Raw genomic sequence first — 16,202 nt, forward strand, 5'->3', positions numbered from 1 at the left:
CCACTCAAAAGTTTATTTGGCAAATATGTATCCAGTTTACAACTATAGACAGAAATAAATTTCAGGAACAGCGTACCTATGGGCTTTAGTCACTCTCAGCTAAAACCAAGGTCTTATGACAATATGTTCCCCATGATAAACTGCTTCTATTCATTTAGGGAAGTAAAAACCACAACTACACTGCAATTCTGTAAGCTACAAATTTCTCAACTTTAAATAGAAATAGCAGAAAAATTCAAAGAATTAGCTGCCCACAGCAATGAATCAGTATTGTTAATAGATGTCAATATACCTTATGACATTTTTATAGATAAGTACTTAAATATAATTATTTAAAGCCTATTTCACTAAATTTCAACAAGCTTTTCTGTATATTTTAGTTCAGTTCAGTCATTCAGTCGTATCTGACTCTTTGCAACCCCATGAATCACAACACGCCAGGCCTCACTGTCCATCATCAGCTCCTGGAGGTCACTCAAACTCATGTCCATCAAGTTCGTGATGCCATCCAGCCATCTCATCCTTTCTTGTCCCATTCTTCTCCAGCCCCCAATCCTTCCCAGCATCAAGGTCTTTTACAGTGAGTTAGCTCTTCATATGAGGTGGCCAAAATATTGGAATTTCAGTTTCAGCATCAGTCCTTCCAATGAACACCTAGGACTGAAATCCTTTTGAACAGAACCAGGGTTTTCTCCTTTAGAATGGACTGATTGGATCTCCTTGCAGTCCAAGGGACTCTCAAGAGTCTTCTCCAACACCACAGTTCAAAAGCATCAATTCTTCAGCGCTCAGCTTTCATCATAGTCCAACTCTCACATCCATACATGACCACTGGAGAAACCATAGCCTTAACTAGACAGACCTTAGTTGGCAAAGTAATATCTCTGCTTCTCAATATGCTATCTAGGTTGGTCATAACTTTCCTTCCAAGGAGTAAGCGTCTTTTAATTTCATGGCTGCAGCCACCATCTGCAGTGATTTTGGAGCCTAAAAAAATAAAGTCTGACACTGTTTCCACTGTTTCCCCATCTATTTCCCATGAAGTGATAGGATCAGATGCCATGATCTTCTTTTTCTGAATGTTGAGTTTTAAGCCAACTTGTTCACTCTCCTCTTTCACTTTCATTAAGAGGCTTTTTAGTTGCTCTTCACTTTCTGCCCTAAGGGTGGTGTCATCTGCATACCTGAGGTTATTGATATTTCTCCCAGCAATCTTGATTCCAGCTTGTGCTTCTTCCAGCCCAGGGTTTCTCATGATGTACTCTGCATATAAGTTAAATAAACAGGGTGACAATATACAGCCTTGACGTACTCCTTTTCCTATTTGGAACCAGTTTGTTGTTCCCTGTCCAGTTCTAACTGTTGCTTCCTGACCTGCACAGAGGTTTCTCAAAAGGCAGGTTAAATGGTCTGGTATTCCAATCTCTTTCAGAATGTTCCACAGTTTATTGTGATCCACATAGTCAAAGGTTTTGACCTAGTCAATAAAGCAGAAATAGATGTATTTCTGGAACTCTCTTGCTTTATTCCTGATCCAGCTGATGTTGGCAATTTGATCTCTGGTTCCTCTGCCTTTTCTAAAACCAGCTTGAGCATCTAGAAGTTCATGGTTCGTGTATTGCTGAAGCCTGGCTTGGAGAATTTTGAGCATTACTTTACTAGCATGTGAGATGAGTGCAATTGTGCAGTAGTTTGAGAGTTCTTTGGCATTGCCTTTCTTTGGGATTGGAATGAAAACTGACCTTTTCCAGTCCTGTGGCCACTGCTGCGTTTTCCAAATTTGCTGACATATTGAGTGCAGCACTTTCACAGCATCATCTTTCAGGATTTGAAAGAGCTTAACTGGAATTCCATCACCTCCACTAGCTTTGTTTGTAGTGATGCTTTCTAAGGCCCACTTGGCTTCATATTCCAGGATGTTTGGCTCTAGGTGAGTTATCTGGGTCATGAAGATCTTTTTTGTACAGTTCTTCCATGTATTCTTGCCATCTCTTCTTAATATCTTCTACTTCTGTTAGGTCCATACCATTTCTGTTCTTTATTGAGCCCATCTTTGCATGAAATGTTCCCTTGGTATCTCTAATTTTCTTGAAGAGATCTCTAGTCTTTCCCATTCTGTTCTTTTCCTCTATTTCCTTGCATTGATTGCTAAAGAAGGCTTTCTTATCGCTCCTTGCTATTCTTTGGAACTCTGCATTTAGATGCTTATATCTTTCTTTTTTCTCCTTTGCTTTTCACTTCTCTTCTTTTCACAGCTATTTGTAAGGCCTCCTCAGAAAGCCATTTTGCTTTTTTCTGCATTTCTTTTCCATGGGATTGATCTTGATCCGTGTCTCTTGTACAATGTCACAAACCTCAATCCATAGTTCATCAGGCACTCTATCAGATCTAGTCCCTTAAATCTATTTCTCACTTCCACTGTATAATCATAAGGAATTTGGTTTAGGTCATACCTGAAAGGTCTAATGGCTTTCCCTACTTTCTTCAATTTCAGTCTGAATTTGATAATAAGGAGTTCATGATCTTTGCCACAGTCTGCTCCCAGTCTTGTTTTTGCTGACTGTATAGAGCATCCCCATCTTTGGCAGCAAAGAATATAAATCAATCTGATTTCGGTGTTGACCATCTGGTGATGTCCATGTGTAGAGTCTTACCTTGTGTTGTTGGAAGAGGGTGTTTGCTGTGACCAGTGCGTTTTCTTGGCAAAACTCTATTAGCTTTTGCCCTGCCTCATTCCATATTCCAAGGCCAAATTTTCCTGTTACTCCAGGTGTTTCTTGACTTCCTCTTCTGCATGTACATTTGCACTATAAAAAATATGAAACCAACATTTTTACAAATTTCTACAAAATCTTAAGGAAATGAACACTACATGGATGGGATCAAAAGTCCCAAATTTGTAATAAACTCTTTTCACGAGGACAGTTATAGTTTTTTTTTCTTTATAAAAACATTTTGTCATTGTTTCCTTTTTGCTTCCAAATATTATTTTTGCATGGATTTTCACATATGCATAACTGATTGGCTAATTTTCCATGCAAATTAATAGTCATCAAAACATTAATTTACAAATGTATTTCCTTCTTATAACTGAAAATAATTGCTGACTACTTTGCATAATTACTCTGGTTTAGTGTACATACTTATCCTCATCAAAGCACCCCTCCACCCTTCATACAAACGTGCATTATGTAGTAATGCTATATTAGTCAAACTACCTGGGAAATTCATTTTATTGGATATAATACATATCAGTTCAGTTCAGTTCAGTTGCTCAGTCGTGTCTGATGTACTCTTGCCTCAAAGTAATCCTACAATAAAGAAAGTTGCATGTGGAAAGATATCCCTAGAAAGTAGTTTATTTTGTTTCTTTACTTCCAAAAAACTGTTTAAATAAGACCCAACTGTTAAGGGTCAGAAAAAGCCAGAAAATCTACTTATGAGTTTGAATGGAGCAGGTTAGTATTATCTCTGGCCTTAAGAACCTCAGGAGGAAAAAAAGAACCTCAGGTAGACTGACTTCTTTCAAAGATTAACTCATGAGCCAGGAAGTCAAAGCCCCAAAATTTCAGGAGTCTAGTACTTTATCTCTTGAATTGCCTTTAATGATTTAAGGATGGTCCTGACAGAAAACTACTTATAACTGTGTCAGACCCACTCTGGGTTCCACAAGAGTGGCCTGAAACCTAAATATGGTATATAAAGTCAACTGACCTTTACAGGGAGGGAGTGACACTATATTGGGCATCTTCTTAATGTGCCAGAATTCTTCCCTACCTAGATATATGATAATCCTCTCACACTGTTGAATCTATAACATTCTCCATATTTACAGGATCACAGAAGTAATACTTTCAATTCCTGAAAGAGTAAGACAAAGACATTCATCACTCCATACATTTCAAATAACATTTTAAAAGGGACCTGCACAGTAATATAAGTGAAACCTATGATGAAAGACAAAATGAAGAGTCACTACTTAGGGTCAAAATACACTAAACAGCAACTTTTATGCATATTTCAATTAAGCACTAAAGGTAGTAAATATGAAGTCAAGATGAAAATAACACTAAATTTGCGGGATGAGTGGCAGTGGGACAGAGACGCTGGTGGGTTGAGAGGCTGCCCCAAGCAGTGGCTGTGGCAAGAAGAAGGACTCTCTGGGGTTTGTGGGCTCACCAGCATACCTCATTATCAAGGATCTTGGAGAAATTCATTCAAGGCTGTTAGATCACAGACCAGTTATCTAAGGTCAAATCCATTATTTTGTGAAAGTATTTGAAGAAAAACATGGTCTTCGAGAAATGCGAGTTCTTGAAAATCTGAAGAATATGATCCATGAGACAAGTGAACATACTCTTCTGACATGTAGAGAAACAATGCAAGACAACTTAAACCAAGTTCTCCAGAGATTGCAAGCAGCTACTGACTCCGTCTGTAGATTCCAGCAGAGGGAACAGGAGTGAAAAAAGATTCATAATGACCTTTTTAATGGCTAGTCAGAAACAGCACATAATGCAGTGGGAAGATTTCATGAAAGAGCAGCACAGCAAACAGGCAGAAGTGGACGAGGAGCACAGGAAAGCCATGGAGAAGCTGAGAGAGCAGTATGCAGAGATGGAGAAGTACCTGGCAAGATTCTCAACCTTCTGAGAACTTGAACCACAGCAGTGACAAACTAATGATAAAAACTGACATCCCCACTCCCCCCCAAAAAAAAAATACTCCCACCAAACCATTTAGCCTCTGCCTCAAGCTTAACAATATATTCGATGTCACTTTTCTGTTGGAAAATGGAGCCCTCTCCTGAAGTCTTCGCTATTTCCTAGAGGAGTGCCACATCTTTCCAGTTTCAAGTGCCTCTCAATGATCATTTGAAGGGGAAGGAGCTGGAAGAAAGTGGTGTCCATGTGCTCTCAGTTAATGTGAACCAGTTTTGGTTTCCATTGATTGATTATCTCAGAGAACTAAGGGTAAGTACAGACTTCTTAGGGAAGTAATTTAATTCATCCTTCTGCAGGGTTAATGTTAGTTTATCATTGTGGCTTAGAAAGCAGAGATGGTGTCTGCCTGTGGTGGATTCCTTGGTTCTTGAAGGAACCAAGGAATTATTATTATTCCATGAGTAATGCAGACAGAAACAACTGTCCTGGGAGCAGAGATCATATTGAAGAGAGAGGAGCATCAGAACCATGTCTCTGCTGTGCACATGGGGCCACACTGGTCTCTGAACGGCCTGCTGGGAGAAGTTGTTGTATAATGCTGTGTTTTCGCTGGACAAGAAGACATGCTTGTTAAGACTGTGGCCTTCCAACACTTCATGTTTTCAGCTTTGTTTAAAACATGCTTACAAGGAAAAGCTTACCAGAAACACAGTTAACTTTTAACCTTTCCAAGAAACATAATCTTGCCCATAGTCTTTACCTCATTTTTACCTCTGTTTTTGCTGTGGGTAAGCTTTGTAAGATAAATAATGTCTCTACATGTTTCAGCCATTTAATGAGTGATCAACAAATTCTGCCAAGGCCTCCCTCTGGAACTGTATAAAGATCCTGGCTTTAAGTAAACCAGAAGTATTTGCCCACACGGCAAATGATCCATGTAAAATGTAAATCCTTTTTAGTATTGAACGTCTGTTCTCATAAGTAGGTGTATTGTGATGAAACATGTACCAATTCTGTCATCTCTGTGATCTTTAAAAATCTGCATTAACAGTTTAATTGAGGAACTAAATATATATATTTTTTATTTACCATGAACCAAGCAGCCTGGCGTGCTGCAATTGGTGGGGTCGCAAAGAGTCAGACAAGACTGAGCAACTGAAATGAACTGAACTGAACTGAAAACAGAATTATATGCAATAATTTCAAGAGATTTATGGTAAATGAATGTGAGGTATGGATAGACCTTTCAGATATTTTTTTCATTGCCCTTCAGTGAAGAAAGGCACAAGAAAGAAAATACCCAGCTAGCTTGTGTTAGCTCAGTGTTGCTCCTGCAGAAAAGTGCCGATGCCTGCCTGTGTAAATTTATGGCTTATTGTCAAAGCTTCATTCTTGGCTGCATATTGAAAATGTGATTAAAGTTAATAGAGGAGGTGAAATAAGTATTTGAGATTTCTTTCAATAACACAGAAATTCTGCCAACTCCCTGTTTGCTAATGTAGGCTTGACAAGCTCATTCATCATCCTGTGGTACCTAGACCAATAAGAGTACTTATTGACACGCAGGCATGTTGGAATTTTCTTAATTCTCTTTCAGTGGATGGAAAAAGAAAATATACTTCCAAAAATATCCTGCGCATGAAAAAGGAGGGAAACCCTAAGTGAAAATTCCCTTTGTACTGTAGGCAGTTTCAGAAGAGCTATTAATTGCCCGTGCACCACTAAACAGATGCTAGAACCAGGAAACCAGGGCCGTGTGTGTGAGCAGTAATGATTCCTCCACTTGTGCATAAATTTTTGACCATGTTCATTCATCTCATGTGAAAAATAAATACTTTACCATATGCGTTTGTATATATTATATGAGGATCTAAGAACCTTCTTAAACCAAAATGACTTTATGAAATTTTTGAGCTTTAAACATGGATGTTAAATCTCTTCTTGTAACTTTTTTAGCTATTCAATATACCTTCTAAAAGAGATGGTTGGTTCGCTTTCCTTTTGATGTTTTTAGTAGTGAACACTTTCCCTTATATTTCTCAGTTTCTAAATCACTTTTAATATGTATTTTATTTATATATAAAAATCTGCTTTAGTAGTTACATAATAAACAGCATTTCTGCTGCTACGTTGTCTAACAAAGAGAATATGGCTTCTGGGTGGCTCACAGGATTACTTTCTAATGAGCAAATGAAATAATGTATTGTCAATTTAAAGTGCTATAGAAATGTTTGTTTTTAAATTCTATTTTTTTTATTTTTCATCATGATTTCTTTTTTTCTTTACGTGCATAAGTGGATTTTTTTTAAATTTACTAACATGTAGACTTTTAAGTTCTGTTCTTATTGATTTCTGCTTTCATTGGACTAAGGTCCAAGAATAGATTCATATAAGACTAAAATGTTACAATTTGTTGAGATTTTCCATCTGACCTAAAATATGGTCAGTTTTTGTAAATGTTGTGTTAGTGCTTCAAAGTATGCCTGTTTCCAGTTGTTGGGTGTTCAGTAGACCAAACTGTTAATTGTGTTGGCCAAATTGTCTCTATTTTAATGTTCTTTTTTTTTCTACTTGATCTTTCAGATTCTAAGAGGTGTTAAAGTTTTCTGTTCTAGTGGATTTTCTGATTTTTGTAATTGTTTTAATTTTTGTTTTATATATCCTAAAACAATGTTATTCAGTATATTACAAGTTTAGAATTGTTTCTTTTCCATGTTTAGAGTTGAATCTGATATTTGTTGTCACAGCTTCTATTTCTAATAATGTTTTCGTTCCTTAAAATCATTTTATGTTCCTTAAAATCTTATGTTTCTGAAAGAAATATTTATATAAGCCACACCAGCTGGTTAGTGTTTGTATGGTATATGTTTCTCTCTTCTTCTGTCAGACCTTTACACTGTGTTTTCATGTACCCACTAAAAACTAACTAGATTTTTTTTTCTTTCTATCGATCTTTTAGCTGGAGGCATTAATTGATTTACATTAGTGGAAATTGCTAACATATTAGGGTTTATTTATACCATGTTATTGTGCTTTTTGTTCTACCATTTTGTTATCTCTCTGCCCTTGGGTATTTTTCTCCCTCCATTTTCAGCATTGAATTTTTTGGTTTTCCATTTACTTTTTCTCTGCTAGTTTAAAAGATAAAACTCAAATTTTGTCTTTTTAGTGCTTATCGTAAATTTTAGTTTGCATCATAAACAGAATCTAAAGTTTTATATTTTCACTCTTATGCTGAACATCAGACTTTTGAACAAAATCTGATTGCCTTCCCTTAATTTATAAGTGTCTATAATTTTAGTTTTATCTCAGTTTAATTCCAAAATAGTTATTGTATACAGTCAGTATTTGTTTAAATTTACCTATAAGTTTACTGTTTTATTATCCTTGAAAGTTAGCTGGGTATACAAGCCTAGGTTGACAGTTATTTTCTCTCATTTTTTTAATTATACTATTCCACTGTTGTCTTGCTTCCATTGTTGCCTCTGAAATGACACTTGTCAGTTGATCAGTATTCCTTTGTAGGTAATCAGTCTTCTCTTTCAGGTTATGTTTAAGTTCTTTATCTCTGACATTCTGCAATCAAATGTCATTATACTACAACCTGTCTGCTGTGGGTTTCTTTTTTATTAATCAACTATGATTCACTGAGCTTCTTGAATCTGAGAATCGGTGCCTTTTGTGAATTATGAAAAATTTTGACTTTTACCTCTTTGAGTAATATACCTTTGCATTTTCTCAATTCTCTCCTTTAGGAAATAAAATTAGACTTAAGTTTTACCATCTCACTGTGATCTTTATATCTCATAATCTCTGTTTCATATTTTTCTCACTGTCTCTGTGTTGCAGACTACATCATTTCTTTACATCCATTGTCCAGTTCATTAATTTTGTCTTCTTGCTGTCTCTAATGTATTTAACCTATCTATCATTTTTAATTGTGATTATAGGGTTTTTTTTTTTTTTTTCATTTCCAGAAATGTTGTTTGGTTCTTTCTCAAAATTTCTTGGTCATTTGAGGTAGTTCCTCTATTCTCCCTTTTTCTTTTCTTTTAACATATTAAAGGTTCTTATTTTACATTCTGTATATGATAATTTCAATATTTTTATCCTTTTTTTGTGGATCTGAATCTATAGTTTGTTTTGTCTGAAGCAAGTATATGACTTGTTTTCTGATGTGATCAGTGAATTTTCATTGTGAATTGACATTCCTCTGAACTCCATTTTGGGGAATGTTTGATATGTTCTAACAGAGAACTTTGCTATGTTTTTTTTTTTTTTTCCTAGCACCATTTTGTTTATTTTGGCCCTGCTAACCCTGGACCACTTCAGAGTCAGAGTTCCCCTTGGGTTTCCTGCTGCTCCCTCTCTGTCCTTCAGTGTGTATGTGTGCTCACTGACACTCACAAGCCTTGTGAATTTCCCCCTCAAATATACAATGGTGTCAGGCTGTGATAAGACATTCCTAGAGATTTTTTTCATCCTTCATATGTCTACTAGAGATTTTTTTCATCCTTCATATCTCTACTTGGAACACAGATGAGAAACTTAAGGTGTTTTCCTAGTTCACTCACTGAGAGGTGCTTTTTGGGGAGTCATCAGTAGTACTGCAGTCCATGTCAGTCCCTGTAGTGAACTGAATCATGTCCCCAAATTCATATGTTGAAGCCCCAGCCCCCAGTGCATCTGTATTCGGAGATGGAGCTTATAAAGATGTAATTAAGGTTGAATGGGGTCAGAATCATGGGGCCCTGATCTGACAGAACCTGTGTTCTTACAAGAAGAAGAGACCTTCTCTCCATGTGCACACAGAAAAGGTCATATGGTCAGCAGAAAAGGTGGCTGTCTGCAAACTAGGAAAAGAGGTCTCAATGGAATGGAATTTTCTGGCATCTTGATCTTGGACTTCTTGCCTCCAGAACCATGTGAAAATAATTTCCTTGTGTGTAAGCTGCCCATCTGTGGAGTTTTATTATGGTGACCCAAGCAGACCAACACAGTCCCAGGCTGTGGTTCCTGCCCCCGTGCAGGTATAGTCCTTAAAACTTGGGTCCTTCTAGGTGTCGGGGGTGGGACATGGGACAGTTATCAGTTCCGTAGCCAAACTATCTTATGGAATTTCAGCTTGTCCCAGTCTGCCTTCAGTTGTTTTCATTAATTTGCCGTGAACTCAGCCATATATATATAAAAAAGTGAAAGTGAAGTCGCTCAGTCATGTCCAACTCTTTGCGACCCCACGGACTGTAGCCTACCAGGTTCCATCATCCATGGGATTTTCCAGGCAAGAATACTGGAGTGGATTGCCATTTCCTTCTCCAGGAGATTTTCCCGACTCAGGGATTGAACCCGGGTCTCCCACATGGTAGGCATTGTAGGCAGATGCTTTACAGTCTGAACCACCAAGGAAGATAGATATATATAGTTTAAAATTTCTCTAGCATTTGAGGTGTTCAGTAGCTAGTGAGATTTCTCTGTACAGAAATAGAGTCTTACACGCCTTTATTTAAAATGGATAACCAACAGGGACCTACTATATAGCACAGGAAACGCCTCCAAGTATTAAGTGGCAGCCTGGATGGGAAGGGAGTTTGGGGAGGAATAGATATATGTGTATGTATAGCTGAATCCTTTCACTGTTCACCTGGAAATATCACAACATTGTTTGTTAATCAGCTATACCCCAATACAAACTAAAGTTTAAAATGTCAAAAATTAAAATTAAAGTTACCAGAAAAAAGAAATGGCATGTTATACAGGTATACATTGATTTTATTATGTTCAAATTTCCATCCTAGAACACCATGTCCATATTCTAGTATAAAGGATGATATGTTTTCTTTCAGTCATTGTGCTTAATATTTTCTATTTGGTGGTTTCTTTTTTAATTATTATTGTTATTTGGTTTCTTGTTGTCTGTGAGCTAATTCAATTGTTTCTGTTCTGTTGAATTATTTTTATAATATTCATAAGGTAATAAAAGCAAATACGAGTTAAAAAAAAAGAAAAGAAAAGAACACTAAATTTATAGTCTTTCCTTGCTTATATATCACATTGAATTCTTAGGCCATTTAAAAGTGAGTATCTTTAGAAATTAAGAATTTGGGTGTCATAAACAAGAGGGAAACAATTTAAATCTGAAAGTATAATATACCTCTAAATTTGATGCTAGCTAGATATTGTTTTTTTTTATATAATCCTATGCAGTGTTAATAGTTATGAATATATCTGCTTCATATATAAAGTATTAATATGTATTACAATACATACTTTGGAAGGAATGATACTAAAGCTGAAGCTCCAGTACTTTGGCCACCTCATGCGAAGAGTTGACTCATTGGAAAAGATTTTGATGCTGGGAGGGATTGGGGGCAGGAGGAGAAGGGGACGACAGAGGATGAGATGGCTGGATGGCATCACTGACTCGATGGATGCGAGTCTGAGTGAACTCCGGGAGTTGGTGATGGACAGGGAAGCCTGGCGTGCTGCAATTCATAGGGTCTCAAAGAGTCAGAAACGACTGAATGACTGAACTGAACTGAACTGAACTGAACTGATGTGTTACAATATCTAAGAAAATTTCACAACAATAACATTGCCCAACAACGTTTAATTCACTTTGGAAAAGACAAAGTTTACATTAATATTTTATCATTTGGTAACATATTAAAATGTGCAAATTTAGTAATAAATAAACAATGTGCACACAACTGTTTTTATTTATTTTTAATTAATTTATTTCTTATTGAAGGATAATTGCTTTATAGAATTTTGCTGTTTTCTGTCAAACCTCAACATGAATTGGCCATAGGTGTGCATGGACATGAGTTTGAGTGAACTCCGGGAGTTGGTGATGGACAGGGAGGCCTGGCATGCTGCAATTCATGGGGTCGCAAAGAGTCAGACACGACTGAGTGACTGAACTGAACTGAACTGAACTGAACAGATATATATATATATATATATATATCCCCTCTTGAAGTTCCCTCCCATCTCCCTCCCCATCCCATCCCTCTAGGTTGGTACAGAGCCCCTGTTTGAGTTTCTGTATCTACAAAACACTAAGCCAGTTGTTAAAAAAAAACCCGTATCCATCACCTCTTCAGAATCAAATGTCAGAATGATGGAAATGGATTGAGAGGATTATTGGAGAAAATGTTGGAGAAAGAAAAACATCTTATTTTATGAACAGCATCTTATTTTAAAGAAGGACATTTTATTTTATGTAAATAAAAACAGGAAATAAATCAGTGCAGTTCAGTTCAGTTCAGTTCAGTCACTCAGGAGTACTTATTACTAGCTCATAGAAATTTGCAAATGATGAAAATAAATTAATGACTGTGTGAGCACAAAGAACAAATCATAAGAGCATCTGACTAATGCATTCTTTAGAGTTTAAATGAAGACCAAATAAATTATTAGAAAGGAATATGTGAGTACTAAGGCACAAATTTTATCAACCATAACAATTCAATAACATAAATTATATCATTTCATTTTACAAGCAAAACTACTAGCTAATCAATTTATTATACATAAAAGAGAAGTGTGAGCTACTGGGTCTTGTTTCTACGTCTGCAATAAACTATACCATTATTTTAGATATCTTTTACTAATTTATTTAATTAAATTCCAAAATTACTCTAACATCCTGCTCTTATCTTAAGCCAGTATCTTTATTGAGGATAATATAAAAAGTGTAAAAAGTTTCCAAGAGAGCCTCTCTATTTCTAAATAGTGGTTCTCTATTCACTTTGTTCACTCTATGTATATGCTTTCCTTCCTCCTATAGCTGAAAACCACTGTGCTTAACAGAGTGATATATAAAAGCTGATGCTTGTCCCAAGAAAGTTCAAAAGCATGAAATTCAACTGCAAATCTTAATGGCAAAGTCTCCATTTTTCCTTAAGCTCTCATTCCACATTTCTTTCAAGTATCACTTATTTTTTTAATTTTTTTCTTTTATTTTTTTGTTATTTTACTATTACTATTTTTAATTATTATTATGTTTTACTTTACAATATTGTATTGGTTTTGCCGCACATCAACATGAATCCACCACAGGTGTACACGTGTTCCCAATCCCGAACCCCCTTCCCACCTCCCCCTCCCACTAAATCCAACTTTTATTTGAATAATTTCTGATTGTCAGTGTGAAAAATTCTGTATGTTGAAAATAAAAAGAAAAATGTTTAAGAGTCGGACATGACTGAGCAACTTTACTTTCAGTTTTCACTTTCATGCATTGGAGAAGGAAATGGCAACCCACTCCAGTGTTCTTTTTTTTTTTTTTTTTTACTTTATTTCACTTTACAATACTGTATAGGTTTTGCCATACATTGACATGAATCCAGCATGGGTGTTCTTGCCTGGAGAATCCCAGGGACGGGAGAGCCTGGTGGCTGCCATCTATAAGGTCGCACAGAGTCAGACGCGACTGAAGTGACTTCACAGCAGCAGCATATGTTTTTAAACATTTTTGTGGAGAAAGAAATGCTTATATCTGATATAGTTTCTAGTTGTCTATTCAGTAGCTGAGAAAAATTCTCTCTTCATCTCACTTTTAAAACCACTTTTGTGGTAAACAAATATGATGAGTGAGAGTGAAGTAATCAATTTCGGATGCTGGTGGCAATTAGATAGATCACACATATGGAATACACAAACTTGAATGTAGCAACCATTAAAGATGTCAAAACAATTAAAAATACAGTCATAACAGTTAGTTATATATATTGTCTCCTACAAGAATTCAGATGTATCATTGATCAAATAAGTTCTCAAAAACTATAGTAATCACACCACAAAAGGGCTGATGTGACACAATAAACTAGCAAAAGCTACTGTTACTCCAATCTCATAAATCAATCCAACCAAACTGCAGTTGATTCTTATTGTAGATGTGGTAGAAGTTCTCTACTTCTCTGGTTTGATATTTGTAAATAAGGAGTGCTGAATTCATAACTATTTCCATGGGAAATGTTACAGAGATTACATCTTGTTAAAGAACGTAAAAGAACTTCCCGAACTTTCAATGACTCCATGTTCTGCTCTTGAGAGATTTGGAGGCTAATCTGATTTATATTATTCATTAACAAATTGGAAGCCATAAGGTTGGTTTATGGAGCAGCACTGAGTGAGATTTTCTTCCAAAAACAGTTTGTAGAGTTCATCCACTTTTTTTTCCATATAATTATTGAGCATAGAATTAGAGAGGGGCTGTTTATGAAACAACATACTTCTTTCTCAAATTTCATCCCCATTCAAAAGCTTTGAGGTAGGTAGTTTGTCTAGAGGTTCAATGATGGGAGAATGACCCAACGGTATATCTACTGAAAACAAAAGAGGACCACTAAAAGCATCATCACATATGTGTTCCACAAAGCAGCCGGAATAATACATGTTACCAACATGGTCTCCTGCAATCTGTAGGTCAGGATAATTCTGGCAAATACTTGTACATGAATAAGATCTGTATAAATCTAGTTGTTTTTCATCATATTGTTCTCTCTTTGGAATGGGCAGTGCAGCAGACACATTCCCTGGGAAGGATACACTCTTGCATTTTGTTACAGTTATCTCATCCACAGGTTTTATTTTACTTGTATAATTACTTTTCTCTGTTAAACTTTCTTTCATGACCTTATTTTCATTTTCCATTTTATCAAGGGAATATGAATTACCTTCTATATCTAAAAGTTGCTTTTTCCAAGTTTCCTTTTCATCATTTGAGATTTTCTTACATGTAACTTGTTCTTTGTATAGGAGTTCAATTACGAAGGATTCTCCAAGCATTTTATTAGACAAGGTTTCTAATCAGAAGAATGCAATATATCCTGAAAATTTAAAAAAAAAACTCATTAAGGCAACATATTTTTAAATATTTAATGAAGATTTAAGTGCTACATGAAAACACAAATAATTAAGGGAGACACTATTGCTCAAAGGATAGAGAATAGGACCAGGGGTAAGGAGACTTGGCTTCCAATTCTGTCATTACCTATTTACTATCAGGTAATTTATTTACCATTCCTGGATATTGATTTTCCTGTTAAATGGTGATAATAATGCTCCCTAGAGTTTTTCACTGGATTATTATCAGGATGTTATATGGTATACATGCAAATGTTTTAAAAGTACAAATTTCTACAAATGTATATTTATTTTAATATATACTCAACTGTCATGAATTATTTATTTAAAATTTATTAGTTAAAGTGCCTAACCCTTTATTTTCAAACAGTCTGTTTAAAACCAAGACTGCTTTTAAGGAATTTGTCTTAACGGTGCTTTAATTAATATTACTTGAGTCACGTTGAAAACAATTACTATACCTCAGAATGTATTTGAGAGATAGATATTTATATACAGTTTGAATTTCTGCAAACTGTCTGATTTAAGCTATAAATATATCCATTTACTTTTTCAGTAATCTACATAAAAATAGGTTTGTCAAATTCACTACCATTCTTTTTTGTTTTTATTATCTTTCCCTTTTTCCCTTCCTCCCTTTTGTTCTTTTCTTTTGGATTTAAATCTTATTTTCCAGAGCACTTATGCCAGTCTTTTGTATAATTCTTTAGTGCAATTTTAAGACTTTGAATTTTCCCTAAAAATGCTACAAGAGTTCAAAAGGGAAAAGCAGATTTGATTCAAGAAACAATTTTCCTTTAGTAGATCTGTAGTGTCTACTATGAGTGTCTCCAGGAAACCTACTTATTCATGTTTAAAGCCTTTTATTGTAGAAAATAAAACAACACAAACTAAAATACATGAGAATTTGGACTTACCTTTTCTGAATGTCAGGATACCTAAAGAAAGACTCAGTCTTCTGAGATTGCAACAGTCCAAACACAGGAATAATCCCTTTAGTCTTGTTCTTTCTCAGCTCTTGCTATACCTCAGAATTATAACGGTAACCACACAAAATGAAATGGTTCTCCTTTCCATTCATACCCTAGGACTGAACCAACTAACAGGAAAATAATGTGGGTTTATCACATATATGGTATGGTAATGATCACATACTAAAAGAGGATCTTGAAAGTACTGAATACAAGATGCAAATGACAGTGGGAAATGCTAACAGCAATAGCTCTCTTCTTTAAAGTGAAGATATAGACAAGAATATTTTAATGTTTTAAGTAGCAAAAAAGCACTATGGTAACCAGCATATTTTGCAATAATGTATAATTAAAACAATAAAAGACAATGATTCACTTATTATACCTCTATTATATGAAATACCAAACTGAGGACTTTTAATGATAACAAAAGGCAATAAAAATAAGTAATTACTATATAACAGTCATTCTAAATGCCTTTCTAAATCACATGTGACTAAATTTCATTCTAAATCACACAAGGCTTAATTTAAAACAAAAAATATTGTCTCTTTTTTAGAGAGGAAACAAAGACAAAGGTAGTAAATGGTGGAACTAAGATTTGCACCATGCAATTGGATTCAGAATCCATAATCTTAAATCACTAAACTGTATTGCCTTTATGTTTACTGTTGGGATGCAAGTTGCAGAACCATAT

General features: G+C 35.4%; 1 protein-coding gene and 1 pseudogene across 1 annotated transcript; one reads left to right on the forward strand and one right to left on the reverse strand.

Annotated features, from left to right (window-relative positions):
• Nucleotides 1–4,082: 4,082 nt before the first annotated feature.
• LOC102181012 lies at nt 4,083–4,653 on the forward strand (annotated as a pseudogene).
• An 8,753-nt stretch (nt 4,654–13,406) lies between these two features.
• On the reverse strand, nt 13,407–14,456 carry LOC102174548 (uncharacterized protein CXorf21-like). The gene is given in 2 exon segments (XM_013976370.2): nt 13,407–13,780; nt 13,782–14,456. Coding segments are annotated over 2 exon segments (903 nt in total). The 3' UTR covers nt 13,407–13,552.
• Nucleotides 14,457–16,202: the final 1,746 nt, after the last annotated feature.

The sequence above is a fragment of the Capra hircus genome, unplaced genomic scaffold (genome assembly GCF_001704415.2).
Source record: "Capra hircus breed San Clemente unplaced genomic scaffold, ASM170441v1, whole genome shotgun sequence".
Taxonomy (NCBI): Eukaryota; Metazoa; Chordata; class Mammalia; order Artiodactyla; family Bovidae; genus Capra; species Capra hircus.